A 19,472-nucleotide genomic window follows, 5' to 3' on the forward strand; every position below is an offset into this window, starting at 1 on the left:
TAATAAAAATCTTAGTAATTAACAAAGTTAAGGGGGGCGCCCCTACATTATTTAAAACAATACACATTACACCTTAACAAACAAATGATTACATTAACAAAATTTCAAGTATAGCAGCAAAATTTGATTCTCCCAACAATTACATATACAGTAGAATCCCGCTGATGCGACCCCTCGCGGTTTCCGGAAAAACTGACTTATAAACGGAATGGTCGCAATAGAGAATTCGGGCCAATTTTTACCCCATTTTTTCGTTCAAAACTTGACGAAGGAACTTGTGTGGATCAGGTAGAAAACATTCGGCAAAAAACGAAAGATATAAGAACAATGCTAACCTGAAATACTGTGACATGTTTTTGGAGTAGATAATCATGACAGACCGACAGGATGCGCTTCTGCCCTTGCCGTCAGCGATGTTTATTTTGACAGCTCAAGCAATTATCTTTTCCACGTCCCTTCACAGCGGGGGAAAAAAAATAAGAAAAAAAAACTTGGGAATGCAGATGAAAAAGTAACTATGCAGTAAAATAAATATATTTACGGCCCTGCTAAATTTTTCTATTCAATATACAGTACAACCCTGTTATAACATTCTCCAAGGGACCAACATAAAAAAATGTTATAAGCAGGAAAATGTTATAAGCAGGAAATCATCTTCACTTTGTAAAAATTACGCGTGGATTGATTAAATTAAAAAGTATAGGTAAAACAACACAAAATACAGGAGTATTACACTAAGTACAGCAATAGAGTGGAAAATTGGTTAATTTTATTTATAGATAATACCTAATAATATGCTAAAGAAAAAAAAATGTTTTGTACGATACAGTTCAGAGACGAAACAGAAATATTCAACTCTTTTGCAATCACAACACCGTTTGTTTGGGGTTCCTGTCCACTTGGTTAATAAACTGAATTTTTTCAGCTACAGAATATATTTTCGCTTATATTTATCGGCCATCATAACCGTACAAAAACCTGAATAAAATTTCAATACGGCGTATTTTAATTAAATACGACCGTGACTACAATAAGTAAAAAAAAAAAATAATTACGGTAAAGGTTAACCACAAACAAAAGCCGTGAATATATCCATAGAACAGTTAACCATCTCAAGATGTTAAACCTTTGAAACAAAAACCAGCACCATAGACTATAGTAGCACTGTTTCCGACCATGTATCAGTGCACAAAATGCGCATCATAAGTATAAAGGAACAAGTCATAGGCTAACAAGCGCGAACAGGACGCCATATTGATAGTCGATCCGGTGCAAGTTGTGGAGTGCGTGTGTACCACGTCTATGGTGAACTACTCAAATGTAAACATCTGATTGTATATGCGTGCTGTATTTTCTAGCTATGGTTTCGCTCTAAATTATGACTTTGAAGGAAGGGATACTGCAAATTGTGGCAGTTATCAAAGCAAATTTGAACGTTAAAGGCGGGAATGTAGAAATTTTAATATTGTTACAGGCGGGAAATTAAAGCATTGTGATAAATGGAGAAATGACGGGACCATGAAATTATGGTGTTATAGGCGGGAAAATGTTAAAAACGGGAATGTTATAACCGGGTTGTACTGTAATTCAAAGTATTAGTGATTTTTCAGCAGAAACTGCTGTGTGACTAATAAACAAATTGTATCATAATAACTTATAAAGTATTTATTAACGGCGAAGGACAGTCGTATAAGCCCATAAAAATATTTATTTTACTGAGAATGGACTATACAACCAGGCTTTTGTCGCACGCGGTGTGGGAGGGGAGGAGAATGCTGGCCGGACGAGTTTCTTACGCTCTCGCAGAAGCTACCACAGTGGCTTTTCGTGCGGGGCGGGTAAGATAACATGACAGCTGAGACAGCTTTTCGTACGATAGTGGACGTGCCGAGCTCGGCTAGACACTGCTCGAGCGGCATTCACACGATGTATCCGACGATGAGGCGACACCCCGCGGCAGCAGTTTTATAATCTCATTTTTTCATTAGCGACAAAACTGGCTCGCTTTAAACTCATTTCCACGAAACCACGAGTCCGTGTAAATTCAAAAACGAGTCACAATCGTCAACAATGCTTTTCAAAATTAGGCCAAAATTGTAAGCAAATCAAAATCCGTGTAAAACTGGGTGTGTCGTCAACGATCGTTCATAGAATCAAGCCAACAATGTTACCAAATCAAAATCCAAAAACAAATGCTTGTGTCGTCAACACTTATTCACAAAACCAAACCAGTAGTGTAACCAAATCGGCATTCAAGAAACAAAGCTTAATAAGTCGTCAACAATCACTAATAAAAACCAAGAGAAATCCGAATCAACAAGCGAGAGTAGCATATCCACAAGTGAGCAAGATCACTCACTAACCAGTCGCAAAACAAAAGGCACGGGACCGGGACGGCAATAGACGCGCGCGTAGATGCTATCAGGTGATGCGCGCAGTTTACCGATATTGGCTAGCGTGGACAGTCTAGAGGGGTGGTATCTATTTTTAGCCGTCTTTTGTATGCCTGCCTGCTTACAGTACAACACTCGCCAAGATAAACGTGAACACATAGCACCCAACAAATTGTAACAGACTTGTTTTTCAGCCGATTTTACTAAAATTTTCGACTTTCTCTGCTCAAATTTTTCACGGTTTCTCAAAAACGGTCGTATAAACGAAATGGACGCATCAGAGGGGGGTCGCATCGGCGGGATTCTACTGTATATGAGTGTCCTTGATTTTACATGTCTTGAAGATTCTGTTCTTAAAGCACTGCTCGCTGTTATCTTTTTAATTAATTTAGTTCCTTGTATGCAAGTGGAATATATATATATCTTATATCACACGGATCTTCCCAGGATGACGTCGGAAAGCCTGAGGAAAACTCTTCTAAGGGGGGAATCATCTGGAGGTCCCGAAGATCACGCGGGGAGCAATTTCTCTCCCCCGAAATTTTGACCCTGTCTGAAACACATGTCAAATTCAAAACGAATTAGACCTGCGTCCAGACAGTCATACACCGTCGGCGCGAAAGGCCAACAAACGGGAATTTGGGGAAGAAAAAAAAGGCTGGATTACTCACCAAACAGGGTGTGAAATCAGGGCTCGCGAGGTGTCTCGCGCTGACATCAGGATGACGCGTACCGAGAATTCGCGGATGCGCGGAAGATACTAAAATTTTTAGGAAAGTAAAAAAAATAATAATAAAATTTATTTAAACATGACTTCTTCTAAATACTACATCTGACTGGCTACTGTACCACTGGGATCACATCCCTAAAGCAAGCTGACTACATTCTTGTGCACACGAATTCGCCGTTGCCGCAAAAAGCCTCTTAGCACAGAGGACGCCGAGAAGACGTGGTCAGCAGCCGAGGTCAGAGTACTGAATGCCGGCGATGGCGGTCAAAGCTTCTAATTAAATCGGGCGCTTATCCCTAAGAAAAAAGGGGGGGAAGGTTCGGCTCAGGGCCGAAAACATGCGGAGGTGCCCGAGGCGGGCGTGACAACAACGCGACATGCGCGCTCTCTACCGGCGGTAACAGGAAGCTACAAAGAATCGACTTATACAGGCCACGAGAAGGAAGCATAAGGCTTAAGGGCGCCGCGGCACTGCTCTCTAGTGGCGCCGCGGCACTGCTCTCTAGTGGCGTAAAGGCGAACTAACTGAGGCGGTGAGCTGACTTGCCACCAGGTGTCATGAGGGTGAGCTCTGCACGCTGGCGACCAGGCCCGCGGTTACTTTTTCTGCCGCTAGATGTGGTGGACGTCTCTGTCGGACCAGGGGGAAGGTCCTTGAAGTCGACCATGGTCTTGGCTAAGTTCACGTCAGGTCACTGCTCCAGACTTGATTTCTCAGAACTAATGTGTGGTGGAGAGAGAGGAAGGAGGGACAAAAATAGCCACTAAGGTGGGAACGCAGCTCCACTGGAGACCCATTCGTGACTAGACTTGCTATTCTCAGCAAGCCTGTAAGAAGTAGCAGCTTGCAGCCCACAAGCTGCTCTATGCAATTTTGGTCATGCAGGGAATTAAAATAACAAACCCGGGACGTGACTGCAGGCGAAAGTAATCACAACAGGGCTGCCCACGTCCACATTAGACAGCAAAACATCAGATTGGCCCCCTGGGAAGGGGCTTCAGTCCACTGGCACAAAGTTTAAATACGTGGCGTACACCGGCCTAACAAAAAGTAAATCACCCCCTCAACAACCAGGTAAATAAAAAAAAATAAGTATTCCCAAAAAATTATAAATTATAGAAAAATTTTAAAAATGCCCATTTTCCGGCACATACTTCCCCGCTTAAATGCGGAGCATATAGAAAAATAAAAAACACACACCTTAGTAAAATTAGTACCATGTTCACCTGTATCCTACTACTTATATTCTAACACCTTTGAGACGCGTCTGCCTCTCAGGCACAACATATCGATAAACTTTAAACAAACCTATTACTAAATGCTTATTAACTGAGTGGCCACTTAAAACTAATACAACTTAATGCTAGCATTCTGATTTCTAGTACCATGGATTGTTAAGACCTCGAGGATTTCTGGTATGCGTAATATTAGAGAGTCCCCTATGTTAGGGGAAAGAAATTAAACACATCTACTTTAAGTCAACCTGTGTTTTTTTTAGATGGGAGATGTGCGCTCTGGTCACGAATTCTCCCGAACTGGGGTCAGCTAGGCTAACCGTAACTGGCGTTAAAAATCGCTGTATTTGAAAGGGACCTCTCCAGCGGTACGCCAGCTTGGCGGAAAACTTATCCACTGCCTTACTGAGTGGGTGTACCTTACAAAGCACAAAATCGCCTACCCTGTAAGGGTTAGGAGATCGATTTTTGTTGTATTTTCTTTTTCTGCTCTCATGAGCCAGATTAAGATTTTTACGAGCTCTTCTCCAAATCTCCCTGATGTCTCTCGGATCATCTGGCAATAGGTCATTCAAAGACCAAAGATTTGAAAGAGGGGTATTAGGTTGGTAAGTGAACATGAGTTCGAAAGGAGTACTTTTGTGTCCTTCGTGATGTGCATAATTAAAGGCCATTTGCAGCCACACCAAATTCAAATCCCATTTATCCTGCTCCTGCGCATGGTAAGCTATTAGAGCAGACCGGAGATTGCGGTTGAATCTCTCAGCATGCAAGGGCTGTGGATAATAAGGCGAGGTTGTGACGTGCAGAATGCCATGTGAGAAGCACATGTTCTTGAAAATCCTAGCCGTGAACTGGGTTGTATTGTCTGAAACTACTATAGACGGGACTCCCGACGTCTTGAAGATCTGATTACGTAGCGCAGATACAGTGTTTTCTGCGGTGGCCTTTCGCATCGGGATGAGCCAGACAAATTTTGTGAAGGCGTCAATACACACCAGCAGCATAGTGTTTCCTGTCCTTGATCGCGGGAAAGGCCCGACAAAGTCCATAAACATCTTTTGCATGGGGCGCTCTGCCACATCTGAGGTTAAATAACCGAAACTAGTGTTCTGCGCTGGCTTACTCAGCGCACAGATTTTGCATAGTTTCACCTGCTCGGTGATGTCCTTGTGCATGCCGTCCCACACGAAATCACGTCGGATAGCCTGAATGGTCTTATATATACCAAGGTGTGCGCCTACTGGCGAGGTGTGATAATAATGGAATATCATATTATGCAGATTTTGTGGGAGCACAATTTTGTATGTTTTTGATTGGGGGGTGCGTTTTTGCAACAGCCCCTTAGATATCCTAAAGTATTTTGGCACCGTTCCTGAATTAAAAAGGTTAATAATACTGGAAATGTGTGGGTCAGCTTCCTGCTGGCTCTGTAAATCCTGAAATGCCAACGGAAAATCTGTTAATAGGGCTTGACATAAGAGTGGTGTTCCTTCGGGCGGAGTCTGAGTTGGGTTTTCGAACATGCGAGACAGTATGTCCGCTACTATATTCTGTGTGCCACGAATGTGTTGGATTTTGAACTTCAAAGAGGAAATTTTTGCAATCCATCACCCGAGTTTCCCTAATTGTTTCGGGTGTGCCAAAAGCCAGGCTAATGCCTGATTATCTGTCTCCAACAGTAATTCCCTGTGTTCTATAAATTGTCGGAATTTGTCAATGCCAAATACCACAGCGAGGCATTCTAATTCGTAGATCGAGGAGGCTTTCCTCTCGGCGTGGGTAAGTGTCCGCGACGCAAACGCAATGGGCTGTCTGCACCCTTCGACTTCCTGTGACAGTACTGCACCAATAGCCACACTGGATGCATCAGTCTGTAAAATGAAAGGTTTGGTGAAGTCTGCCATACGGAGTACAGGCGGGGAAGAAATTGCGTGTTTCAGGAAATTAAAAGCTTTTTCTTGTTCCGTACCCCATGTGAAAGGTGTGTTTTTCTTACGCAATGTATTTAGTGGTGCTGCGTGCTCGGCGAAATTGGGAATATATTTTGAGTAAAAATTTGCCATACCAATAAAACGTGAAATACCCTTAGGGTTTGTGGGAGGCGGAAAATCACGAATGGCTTGTGTACGTGAAGGGTCAATGGTTACTCCCTTGCTAGAAACCAAGTGTCCTAGAAAAGACTGTTCTTGGACTGCAAACTTAACCTTTTTTGTGTTGACAGTTAACCCTGCTTTACGAAATCTACTTAGGACTTCCTCTAAATGTTTGATGTGTTCTTCAAATGTTTCTGAATATACGACGACATCGTCTAGATAGTTGTACACTGTTTTGAATTTTAGATCTCCTAGTATCTGTTCTAGGAGTCGAGTTAGTACTTGGGCTCCCGTGGCCAGTCCGAAAGGCACTACTGTGTATTGGTACAAGTTACAAGGGACACAGAAGGCTGTGATGGGTTTTGAATCTGCAGTAAGGGGAATTTGGTGGTAAGCAGAATTTAGATCAAACACACTGAAATATTTGGCCTTACTGAACCAATGAAAGGCAGTGTTTAGGTCTGGCAAAGGTATGTTTTGTATGACTATTTTCTCATTAACTTTTCTGTAATCAATTACACATCGTTGTTCATCCTTTCCCTTAGGCACCAGAAAATCTGGAGAACTGTAGGCGGAGGTGGAGGGTTCGATTACCCGTTTGTCCAATATCTCCTGAACATGATTGCGCATCGTCTGCATCTTAGGGCCTAAAAATTGATAAGGGTGAGATCTCACTGGTATCTTATCCGCTAACTCAATTTGGTACTCGACTAAATTCGTGCGACCTAGTTTACTAGTCAAGACATCTGGAAATCTGCTGCATAATTTATCGATTTCGGCCCGTTGCTGTGTATTAAGGTGCTCGTGTAAAATTGTGTTACCCTGATCCAAGATGGCTGCCGTTAGCTCGGCCTGAACCGAAACTATTTGCTTAGGGGTCCCACAAGGAATAGGATTACCCATATTGAATTTGAAAACAAAATTCTTAGCCTGAAGATTAATGATTAGACCTGTCTTGGCAATGAAATCAGACCCGTAGATTAGGTCTGTGGCAAGTTGATCAGACACCAAAAATGGGAAATTCCATGAATATAAATCAATTTTTACCTTGATCACAACTGCTAACATAATATTTAATGGCTGCTCTGAAGCTGTGAAGCATTGTAACTTAGTGCTCTCAGTTCTTAGAATTAATTTGCTTTGGTTTAACTTGTTAAACAACTGCCCAGAAATCGGACTGCGTGCTGATCCCGTATCAATTAGTCCCGGTACAGTGTGTTCGCCAATCAATGTTACTGCATACGGAATTACTGTAGGAATATTGCCAAAAATTGGTGGCACTTTCTCTTGCCCTTATTTGTAGGATTAACACATGTCCTACATGAGTACGTGTGCGTTGAATCACCATTTCCCTTATTTTTGCTATTTCTCCTGCTATTGTGCTTTCTTTGTTTATGTTTGTGACCTCGCTTGTTACTTTTATTCCTGGGCTCCTTGTTCTTATGGTTATTGTTTTGGTGTAATGATTTTTCCTGTGTACTGTCATTACTTGGCGCAAGTTGACCTTCCCAATTTTTAAGAAAAAATTTTAATACTTGAATTTTTCGGTGGTCCTAAATAAGGTTGTTCGGGCCACCGCGTTATGCGTTTTTTGGAGTGTCGTAATTATGTTTGTTGTTTTAAGGTAACACTGGGACAGGGAATGTCCGTCTCTTTTACAGAAATTACAATGTGTATTTTGTTGATATCTACCTTGTGGCCTTGAAGAGAAAAATGTATTGCCCTGATGTTTCTGTGCTGCATTCTTATACAGTCAAACCTCTATCTATCGAACTCGCATGTATCGATTGTCCGTGTTTATCATATACTTTCTACGGTCCCGGCAAAATTGCCATACAACTAAGGTTAAAAAAGTCCGCTTGTACCGATGTTCGAATTACCGTTTTGTCCGCATTGATCGTACAAAATATGTGGTCCCATCACTATAAATTATAATAGATGATCGTTTAACCATAAAGATTTTGCAGAAATAACCATTTCTTAGAAAGAAACCGTCATAAAAACAGTAACGATAGTATACAGTAGTAAAAATCACCTTAAATCTGCAGCCAAGTAATGGAGCACGTAAATATGAAAAGACAAATGAACAACAACTTACGAAAAAATATGGATGATGTACCATAACTACAGTACAAACCCAATTGTTATCCTAAGATAATTACCATAAAAAGAACTAAAGATTCTTTGTCGATACCATAATTACTACAGAAGCACGATAGCTACCACATTTGCACTGCAGTTACCGTAACAACCGAGATGTATATTTACCGTGACGGTAATGTATTTATTTATGACATATTAAAATTAAAGAACATTATTGAAAAAAAAGGATGTTAAATTTTTGTATGTACGTTTGGCACATGTTGCGAAGAAATAATGCGATCTGAAAGAATGCAGTACTACTACGAAAAGTGAAAAGGGTACTCGTGGATTTTTAGGTTATGGTAGTATCTCTCGTTTTTCAGTAATTTCGGCCGAAAATTAACAAACGTATCGGAAGTCGACAGAAATGCAGATTCAACTAAATATTGGTAAAATCGGCTTCTTCAGTACAGCTCTACATTTGATGACATGAGTAAACATATTTCAGACTTCAGGATATTGAAAAAGTCTTTAATTTCCATGTAGATTTATTGTGCGTATGTTTTTTTTTGCAAGTGTAAATTGAATTAAGTAAAATACTCCCATTTTTATTTATTTTTCAACTGATTTAACTTTAATGACAAGTAACTGATATATTTCTGACACTAATTTTGGGTTGAAATATTATTTTTTAAAAATTCTTAGAGTGAAGTCCACATCTATTGAATGTCCGCATCTACTGAATTTTTTTGTTGGTCCCCTGAAAAACGATAGATAGAGGTTTGACTGTATTGTGAATTACTGCGATCCGTTCCCGCGCTGCTACCTTGTTGACTAGCGAATGTGGCTTGTTTATTTCGCTGAAAATCAGCGTATTCTATGTTTGTGGCGTGTACGCAAAGTTTATCTAGCTTAGCATAATTTTGAGGGCGCGCCTGGAACACTGAGCGCGAGCGCTCCGCTGGGTTCAAACCGTCTAGAATCGTACTCACGACCTCTCTCTCTGGAACCTTTAGCCTGAGTACCTGGTTGGCTTCCCATATGTCAGCAACGTAATTCGGCAAGGCTTCATTACGCTGCTGCAAGCGGTTAAACCACTCCAACCGGATGTTTGTGAGTAGCCTACTCGGTATACAAAAATTTAACACTTCTTCATGAAACTCGTCGAAAGTGAGGTCATTCTCATTGGCTGCCATGATCCGCTCTCTTAAGGGAGCTTGGGTGTACGGATAAACAATTACAAAAATTTGTTTGTCGGGAATCCCTCCCTTTTGCCGTAGCTTTAACAAGACTCGAAGAAAATCAATCAGTTTGTGTGCGTCCAGACCCGACGCCTCTGGCAAATCCTTGAGTAGCCTTTCTACAGGATGGGTGATTTTTCCGTAGAAACTGTAGCCAGTTTCTGGGGAAGTCGTGCTCCTCAATACTGAGTCGTGGGGCTGAGCCGAGGGTACTGCCGGCTGATGTGAAGGCTGATTTTGTGGCACCGGGTGCGACTGAGCCTGTTCCCGAGTCGCACCCGAGGGGCTGATTTGTGGTGGGGTGAGCTGGGGCGTTGTGAGTGGCGGCTGCAAAATACCAGCACTCGGAAGAGGGGTGGTTTGCCATGAAGGAAACTGTGGCTGAAATTGAGTATAAGGATTAAAATAGGCCTGAGTGGTCGGATACGGGAAAAACATGTTTGGTGGGTATGGTTGCGTCATTTGGTGTACTAAGGTTGGTAATCCCTGTGAAAATGTCACACTAGTGACGGGGTGGGTTGTCACGTGACCCGTTGTAATGTTTGTCGCCGCTGTCGTCAAATGCACAAGCGGCCTTGAAGGAGTGGTAGTTACGGGTATCGGTTGATTTGGTAGCAACGTTAGTGGCTGAGAGTCAGGGGCTGCGTCTGGCGATCTTCTCGTTTCCCTCTCTTGTATGTTTACCGTCGCACGTACTTCTGATTGTCGCGTGTCAGGTTGCCCTACCCCCAGGGGTAAGCTAGTAGAGTCCCCTTCCGGGAAGGCGGGGCAATCGATGCCGAGAGCCTGTGCTTCAGCGATATAATGCTGACTGTGTCGATTGTCTTCCAAAAAGGCTGCTCTAGCCGCTAATTTTGTGTGAAAACCTGCCGTCTGTTGCAAACAACGTTCTATCTCTCTTATATAAATTCCATGGAGAATGTCTGCCGAAAACTGTTTCAGGTTTTGTAAGCGTCGGGTAACATGTTTTAGCCTGACTATATGTCGCTCAACATTGGGTAAATTTTCCTCAACATTTAGGTAGCTTACGAAAACCGAAATATCATAAAACTTGGCGCAAGCAAGGTTGAATTCTTCAGTTACATCTAAATCCAAATTCGATATGCTAGTGGGCACGCCATCATGAAGGGCGGCCCTGAGTCTCTTCCTGAGGACTTGCACATTGCCACTGGAGGGCAAATTGCGTAGCTGTAACTCATAGGTCAGCTCATCTGACAGCAATAACTCCGGCTTAAACATACTGCTCGGATCTAACTTACTGCTAATTAAACACAAATTTAACCCACATGTACGATTCAAACGTACACAATAAATACTCCTCTCTTAACAACTATCTTACTTTTAATTACCTCATAAGACTTCCTATATTAACATAAAATACCAACTAGCCCCATTGCGCGGGGAGTAAGTCACACTTTCAAGGTGGGGGGAATGTGCCCAAACTTATTTGCGTATAATGTCGCCGTGCTACTCAAACAACTGCGCGAACTTCCACTGTTAGCTTGACTTGCACCAATTGTATACATCAACAGGGGGATTGACCTGCCGCTCGCAAGGTCGTCTCACGAAGGACAGAGGGAGAGGGGTGTGCGGGAGGCACAGGGCCGTGTCGTCGCCCTCAGATTACGGGTCGTGTCGCTGAACAGAGCGTGAGAAGGGGGGGTGGAAGAGATAAGGCACATGTAGACCAGCCGGCCTGCCGCACGTCTGGGCGCTGCGAACTCTCGCGCCGCGCGCTGATTGAGTCTGCACGGGACTTTAAAACTCAATATAAATTTTAAAATAGAAAAAGCAATATAACTACAGGTTGTACCAGCGATCAGTTCTCAATATTGTTATTACCAAATTAAATCCAAAAAGTAATTAACTTTTTTTTATATGTATATTTTTTATTTTATTTTTAGGTATGCCTATAGACCAAACCACGCTCTGCTACCAATTGTAAAGCCCCCTCGACCCAAAAATTAGATTATTTTAAATTAATTAAAAACACCTTGGAAACAGCTGGGCAAACTATTAAGAAAATTAAAATTAATTACCAGAGGGGACACGAGGTGGTGAACAAGACAAAATTTACACTTCCTGCACACTAGTAACTTGGGAGTTCATGGATCGTTAAGTACAAGAAGGTATATGATAAATAAATACGCTATATAAACAGCTTGGTCTATAGGTTTTCCTGGTTTATTTTTAAGAAGTTTTGTTTTAGCATTATTTCGACATGATAGTAAAAATCTTAGTAATTAACAAAGTTAAGGGGGGCGCCCCTGCATTATTTAAAACAATACACATTACTAGAGCTGGGCCGATCACCTATTTTGCCGATCATGCCGATGCCGATCATCTGCTGCCGATCTTGCCGATCTTCTGAGCCGATTAGAGCCTTTCAAGTACCTCTGATTACACGTTGGTTTTGACGGATCACTATAAACTGTGAAATATTTCCAGACAAAACTATTTTTCATTGACATGATTACTTAAAAATCACGACAACATAAATTTCACGGACTAGAAATTATACAGGTAAGCCCGGAAGGTCTTGTCAAGCTTCTCGGACACCAGCGTGCAGCTGGGTTAAGGCCAAGGTCATGTGACGTAACATCTCCCGAGGCTTACTGCGCCTTGGAAGCAGATGGATAAAAATAGTAAACTCCCCATTATTCGTGTTCATTGGGACCCGCCGATGACCGGATAATTGAGATTCTGTAAAAAATAATAATAATAATAATAAACCCGGATAATCGGTTAACGGTAAGGGCCGCCTTCGAATTGTCTCGGCTTAGAAAAAATACGGCACTGCCTAGCCATTAGTTCACGGTCATTTACAACAGCCGAAGAGAGAAAGATAAGATCGTGCTTACCTTGTACACACAAATTTTGGGTAGCTCCCCACCCCCCTCCACCCTTCGACCAACCGAATGCCAGCCAGACACGTCACTCGCCAGGCGCCTGCCGTGCGTTGGCGGGCGGAAAGTAACTCGGCAGCACGTGAAACAACATTCAAACAAACGGGAGACGGGAAGCAGAAGTCAGGACATCCCCCTCAAGTTTAAAGAGTGACAAATGTGACAAATGAAAAGGGGGGGGGGGGGGGGGCGACTCAAAGGGTCGGTACAAACAGCGTTGCAGAGTTTGGCGGCCCACGCGATGGCTTGCAGTGTTTGCCGGCTGCCGGCCCGCGTGACGTCAATTTTAAGCGCTGACAATTTTAGCTTCTCCTTTATTTTCTGCACTTTTAAATCGTCCCGGATTATCCGATTCCCGTATTAGCGCGTCACGGATTAACGAGGTTCTACTGTGGGAAACAAAACTCTTCATCAACCAGGTTTTTATACAAAATAAAGTTAAGCTCTATTTCCCGCTAAACAGGATAAGAATATTAATTTCGCTAAACAAAACTTTCAATAGGCCATATTTAGCGAGAAAAACCTAAATAGATGAATGCCCGAAGAGTAGTTGTTTACTAACCACGAGACTACTAGCGCCATTAATCCGTACGAATTCCGTCGCGCGTCACTCTAATCTCTGGCGTCACATAACTAACCTAAACAACAGTCGCCATTCGCCTTTCCGGTAATATTAACCGTAAATGGTAAACAAATACATAGTTTTCGGTTCGTAAATTATAAATAAATTTGCAAATAGTATAATGGAAAATTATTTTACCGAAAGTACCTTAAATATACGTGGAAATTGATACTTAGGTAAGTATGTAACTATTCAATGTTTATAAAACTTACGCTATTTGTTTACTTTATTGGTACATTTTTTTCGTGTGTGGTTAGTTTTAAATTATTAAATCCTATTATTTTTCGATGAATAATCAAATTTTCTTCCCGAAAAGTACCGTAAACAAACATGGAAAGTTGTTAGGTATAGGTAATTATTCAATGTTATAAGTTTGCAGTAGGAGACCAATGATCGGCTCAAATAATCGGCTACGTTTTGCCGATCATTATGATCGGCAAAATTAACCAAATCGGCCGATTATTACGATCGGGGATCGGCATCGGCCCAGCTCTACACATTACACCTTAACAAACAAATGATTACATTAACAAAATTTCAAGTATAGCAGCAAAATTTGATTCTCCCATCAATTACATATATATGAGTTTACTTGATTTTACATGTCTTGAAGATTACGTTCTTAAAGCACTGCTCGCTGGTATCTTTTTAATTAATTTAGTTCCTTGTATGCAAGTGGAATATATATATATATATATATATATATATATATATATATATATATATATATATATATATATATATATATATATATATATATATATATATATATATATATAGAGCTTATATCACCCGGGTCTTCCCAGGATGACATCGGATAGCCTGAGGAAAACTCTTCTAAGGGGGGAATCATCTGGAGGTCCCGAAGATCACGCGGGGAGCAATTTCTCTCCCCCGAAATTTTGACCCTGTCTGAAACACATGTCAAATTCAAAACGAATTAGACCTGCGTCCAGACAGTCATACACCGTCGGCGCGAAAGGCCAACAAACGGGAATTTGGGGAAGAAAAAAAAAGGCTGTATTACTCACCAAACAGGGTGTGAAATCAGGGCTCGCGAGGTGTCTCGCGCCGACATCAGGATGGCGCGTACCGAGAATTCGCGGATGTGCGGAAGAAACTAAAATTTTTAGGAAAGTAAAAAAAAATAATAAAATTTAACTAAACATGACTTCTTCTAAATACTACATCTTATTGGCTACTGTACCACTGGGATCACATCCCTAAAGCAAGCTGACTACATTCTTGTGCACACGAATTCGCCGTTGCCGCGAAAAGCCTCTTGGCACAGAGGACGCCGAGAAGATGTGGTCAGCAGCCGAGGTCAGAGTACTGAATGCCGGTGATGGCGGTCAAAGCTTCTAATTAAATCAGGCGCACAGCCCTAAGAAAAAAGGGGGGGAAGGTTAGGCTCAAGGCCGAAAACATGCGGAGGTGCCCAAGGCGGGGGTGACAACAACGCGACATGCGCGCTCTCTACCGGCGGTAACAGGAAGCTACAAAGAATCAACTTCTACAGGCCGCGAGAAGGAAGCATAGGGCTTAAGGGTGTCGCGACGCTGCTCTCTAGCGGCGTAAAGGGGAACTAACTGAGGCGGTGAGCTGACTTGCCACCAGGTGTCATGAGGGTGAGCTCTGCATGCTGGCGACCAGGCCCGCGGTTACTTTTTCTGCCGCTAGATGTGGTGGACGTCTCTGTCGGACCAGGGGGAAGGTCCTTGAAGTCGGCCATGGTCTTGGCTAAGTTCACGTCAGGTCACTGCTCCCGACTTGATTTCTCAGAACTAATGTGCGGTGGAGAGAGAGGAAGGGGGGACAGAAATAGCCACTAAGGTGGGAACGCAGCTCCACTGGAGACCCATTCAAAACGACACTTGCTGTTCTCAGCAAGCCTGTAAGAAGTAGCAGCTTGCAGCCCACAAGCTGCTCTATGCAATTTTGGTCATGCAGGGAATTAAAATAACAAACCCGGGACGTGACTGCAGGCGAAAGTAATCTCAACCGGGCTGCCCACGTCCACATTAGACAGCAAAATATCAGATTGGTCCCCTGGGAAGGGGCTTCAGTCCACTGGCACAAAGTTTAAATACGTGGCGTACACCGGCCTAACAAAAAGTAAATCACCCCCTCAACAACCAGGTAAATAAAAAAAATAAGTATTCCCAAAAAATTTTAAAATTATAGAAAAATTAAAAAAAGGTGACGAAGTGCCTAATTTCCGGCACAGTATGCACTCATTGTTTGTGGATGTTAACCATATTTCATGCATTATCTACAATTTTGTCAACATTGAACATTGTGTGGTGTTTTCACGTGTATTTTCAGTTGTGCTGACCATGCTGCTTTACTTTTTAAAAAGATTTTTTCTCGATTGTGAAAGCATATATAGGTATATTTATATTGATAATTTATTTAAAATGTACAACAATGTCCCTAGTATGCTTGAAATGGTTTGCTTGAAGTATCAGACTACAGTTACAAGAATCAAGTCTTTTCGCAGCCACTCCACATGACTGTCGCAATACTTGCACGTCATAATTTTACTTCCTTCATCAAAAATAAAAAAGCCATCACTTTTAAATTCCTTTACACGTTCTTGCAAAGTTAAAAATTTTGGCATGTTGAACTAACCAACAATTAATTACTTCCAAGAAAAATTTTTTTTTAATTTTAGGACCTAATGTGTTGCATTCTTTTTGAATACTGAATATTTCCAGAACGGCGCCATTGTGGAATAGTGGCGATATTGCCTTTTAAAAACATTGACTTGTGCTGTATTGGATGGATAACTTACAGTTCAAATAGAAACCACAAGCACAACCTGAAATCTTCCGAAGTTAAACGTTATCTTAGGTTAGGTTGGCGTTATTTAAAATACTTAATGACCGTAAACTAAAAATATATTAATCCTTTAATTATGGTGCTTTTTTACTTGCGTTCGGAAAACTTCGGAACTGTTCGGGTGAGCGGCTTTCTACATCTGGATAAACACATCTATGCATAGAAAGAGTCTGTAACTCTTTGGTCTAATTTGCTGTATCAACAAATATAAGATGGCACGTGACTTCGTTAATAAAATATATTACCACGATCGTTTCGACGGATGGTTCTATTTAATTTTTTCCTGACAGCTCTATATATACGGCAAGTTATCTGAGGTTAGAAAAAATATATTATAAATTGGTAACGTTGCTACGGGGAAAAAAAATACCGTTTGTTTTCCAATCCACATCCCTTACCGCATGAATTTATGAGAATACAAGTTTAATACTCTACTCACGTCAGATTTTTAAGGATTGTTGAAATTTCTTGCCGTGTTTACAGTTATAAAACGTATTACATATTATTTTCGTAGTAAGGTGGTACAAGTTGGCACTGTCTCTGTTGTGTTGAACAAAGGAGTTGATAAAAAAAATTTGCGTATTTTGCGTGTTTTATCGTGAATTGTCAAAACAAGGCAAATTTCGTGGGAAAATCAGATTTCATGAATATTTCGCGTTTTTCGTCGTTTTTTCGCGATCGCGAAAATTGCATGGCCCTAGTTATAAATTAATTGAATGTAGGCTGCCTAACAAAGTTATATTCCTATTCTATATGCCCAGGTACAACTGTCTTATAAGTGATAAATTTCTCTATAGGACCACAAAACCTTATACTTTGAGGGGGGGGGAACAGGCAATTGAGTGTGGTTAAGGTGAGTATTTGGTTTTGTTTTGATGTGCACTTACTACTTTTAACAACCCTGCCTCCATGTCTTCAAAACTAACTCACCCTCAGTTATCTCCTCACCCATTTATATTTTGATATCAACTCTTAAGAGTATTTATCTCTTTGTCCTTAAAAATAGCAATTAGCCTCTGAAACATACAATGAAACTTGTTTAAAATGATCCCGCACTATAGTTAAAGGTATAATATACAAGACCTTTGGCATTTGTACGATAGTTTATATTACGTAGTACGAGAAATGCATACAAAATTCTCTACAGTAAACAAAAAACAAAGCAATGATCAATAAGAAATTTTTTTTTTATTTTGTCTGCGCTTAAAACAGTTGATGCGACGATTATGCGATAAAAGTCGGAATATTACAAGTAATGGAATTTTGTTGTGCTGTTTTGTGGGTGGTCTCAAATCGGGTTAGAAAATTAGAAAAACGTAATTTTTTTTTAACGAACGTTCGGTTTTTCGAATATATTTTTAAGAGGTTTCTAACCGAACCGAACCCTTACGTTTGGTTCGAAATTTTCGAACTTTGCCCAGTACTAGTAATATTTTGCAATTTCGAATTAAAATTTCCCCAGAAATACACCACTTTAATGATTTCATAAGTGTTTACTCCCTTGGGAAAAATCTCCCTCTTTTGTACATGCCAAAGTTGGCAGGTATTGGTGGAAAATGGAAGGCAGCTTTGATGCAAAAATGTCTTCTGGATTGCAATTTTGATGTTTTACAGTGCGCACTTTGCTATTTGTATTAAACGCGGTGTGGTGCGTGTGCACAGGTTGGAGCGTGCTGTTGAGTCGCAAGGCACTGCTTAAAGCCTCCAAACAGCTGAAGGAGATATGCAGCCAGTGCAGCCTCATGTACCCCAGTGGTGCGCCATGCGTGCTGAGCGCGTGCCTGGTGTCTCTGGAGCCAGACACCGTGCTGCGCCTCATGTCGGACCAATTCACCCCAGACGAGCGGTTCAGCCAGGCGTCGCTCAACTGCCAGCTGTCCACGCCCCAGGACGTGTCCTGCACGCACATCCTCGTCTTCCCCACGTCCGCCACCACACAGGTGCACACTAATCCTGGAATTATAATTTTTAAAAAAATAATTAATCTAATCAGGAAGTTCAAATCAAAGTTTCAGGGTGGCCACTAGGGTTCTGCGAATATTCGAAATTTCCGAATTCGAGTTCGAACTTTTTGATATTCGATTCGGCAATTCGAATCGAATTCATTTTACATTAATTTGACTTGCAAAATCTGGCCCGGGTACACTAATATAAGACTTCTCTCTCTCTCTCTCTCTCTCTCTCTCTCTCTCTCTCCCCCCCCCCCCCCCCCTTTTCCTTCCCAGTTTAAAAGAAATGTAAATGGACAATTATATCTTCCACTCAAAAAAATTATACAGCCAAACCCCTTATTTACGTTACCGTTATTTACGTTACCGTTATTGAACCATTTTATTTCTGTCCCGTTTTAACCTCATTTTTTGTAATGCAATAAATTCCCGTTGTTTACAGCGCGCCTATTGCTTTACGCAGTTTATGCCGTTCGTTCAGATAAAACTGCTTACTAACTTAATTAATCCTATTACAAAGTAATCTGATGTGTAAATCGTGTTTTGAAGACTTTTTAAAAGTTATTAATTTCATCTTTAACGTCTCGGGAATCGCTTTATACCGCTTATAAACACGTGAGCAGCGCCAGTTTGGTTGTGTTGATTCGTGTATTCCTGTATAGAGCGCTTGCACGTAGTCGAAGATTGATATCGATAGCTCGCAGACTGCATGCACGCGCGCGCTCTGTCAGGAACCGAGTTAACCTGCACGATCGTTAAGCGTATAGTTACAAATCATGTTCTTGTTACGGGTTTCTTTCTTTTTTTTTTATGTTGAATAAAATGGTTTTATTGCATCACTCATCAATTTAAATTATTTGGCGTGCTTTCGCAAAGTCTGTTTTTTAAATAAACGTACTTTCCATGAATAGGTTTTGTTTTTATGTTGTTGTTGTTTTGGGTTTTTTTCTTTCTTTCAATATTAGTAGCACCCACGGTCTCGCCCCTAATTTTCAAACTTGATTTTAGAATAAAATGTGCGATGAATAACCTTGGGAGGTCTCGCTGTCTTAAAAGCTCTGTGCATTACCTTGTGATGTGAAATCCTATTAAATCATTAAAAAATAAAGCTTTAGAAAAATGAAAAATACATGACTCATAATATTTCACCCTCATAGTGTCCTTTATCAGGAGCATAAAAGAGAGTCTGTGCTATGATGTCATTAGAATGAGTAATTCATTGTTAAGAACCGGAAATATTTTCATGTTCACAGTCCCCTGCATGTTTAAGGTAATATTAACTGTTGTAAAGGCAGCCTGTGATAGGATGTTTATTTCGTCAGGGTCGGCGGGGGGGGGGGGGGGGGGGGGGTTGTCCTATTGACCCAGAGCAGCGG

General features: G+C 41.3%; 1 protein-coding gene across 4 annotated transcripts in view; it reads left to right on the plus strand.

The window, feature by feature from the left end:
- LOC134527596 (mediator of RNA polymerase II transcription subunit 13) overlaps positions 1 to 19,472 on the plus strand; it is a 265,928-nt gene that overhangs the window by 231,947 nt on the left and 14,509 nt on the right. For all 4 annotated transcript variants that reach the window (XM_063360415.1, XM_063360416.1, XM_063360417.1 and 1 more), the window contains one exon: positions 17,810 to 18,087. In XM_063360415.1, coding sequence (XP_063216485.1) covers positions 17,810 to 18,087 — 278 coding nt within the window. The remainder of the gene's footprint in view (positions 1 to 17,809; positions 18,088 to 19,472) is intronic.

The sequence above is a fragment of the Bacillus rossius genome, chromosome 1 (genome assembly GCF_032445375.1).
Source record: "Bacillus rossius redtenbacheri isolate Brsri chromosome 1, Brsri_v3, whole genome shotgun sequence".
Lineage (NCBI taxonomy): Eukaryota > Metazoa > Arthropoda > Insecta > Phasmatodea > Bacillidae > Bacillus > Bacillus rossius.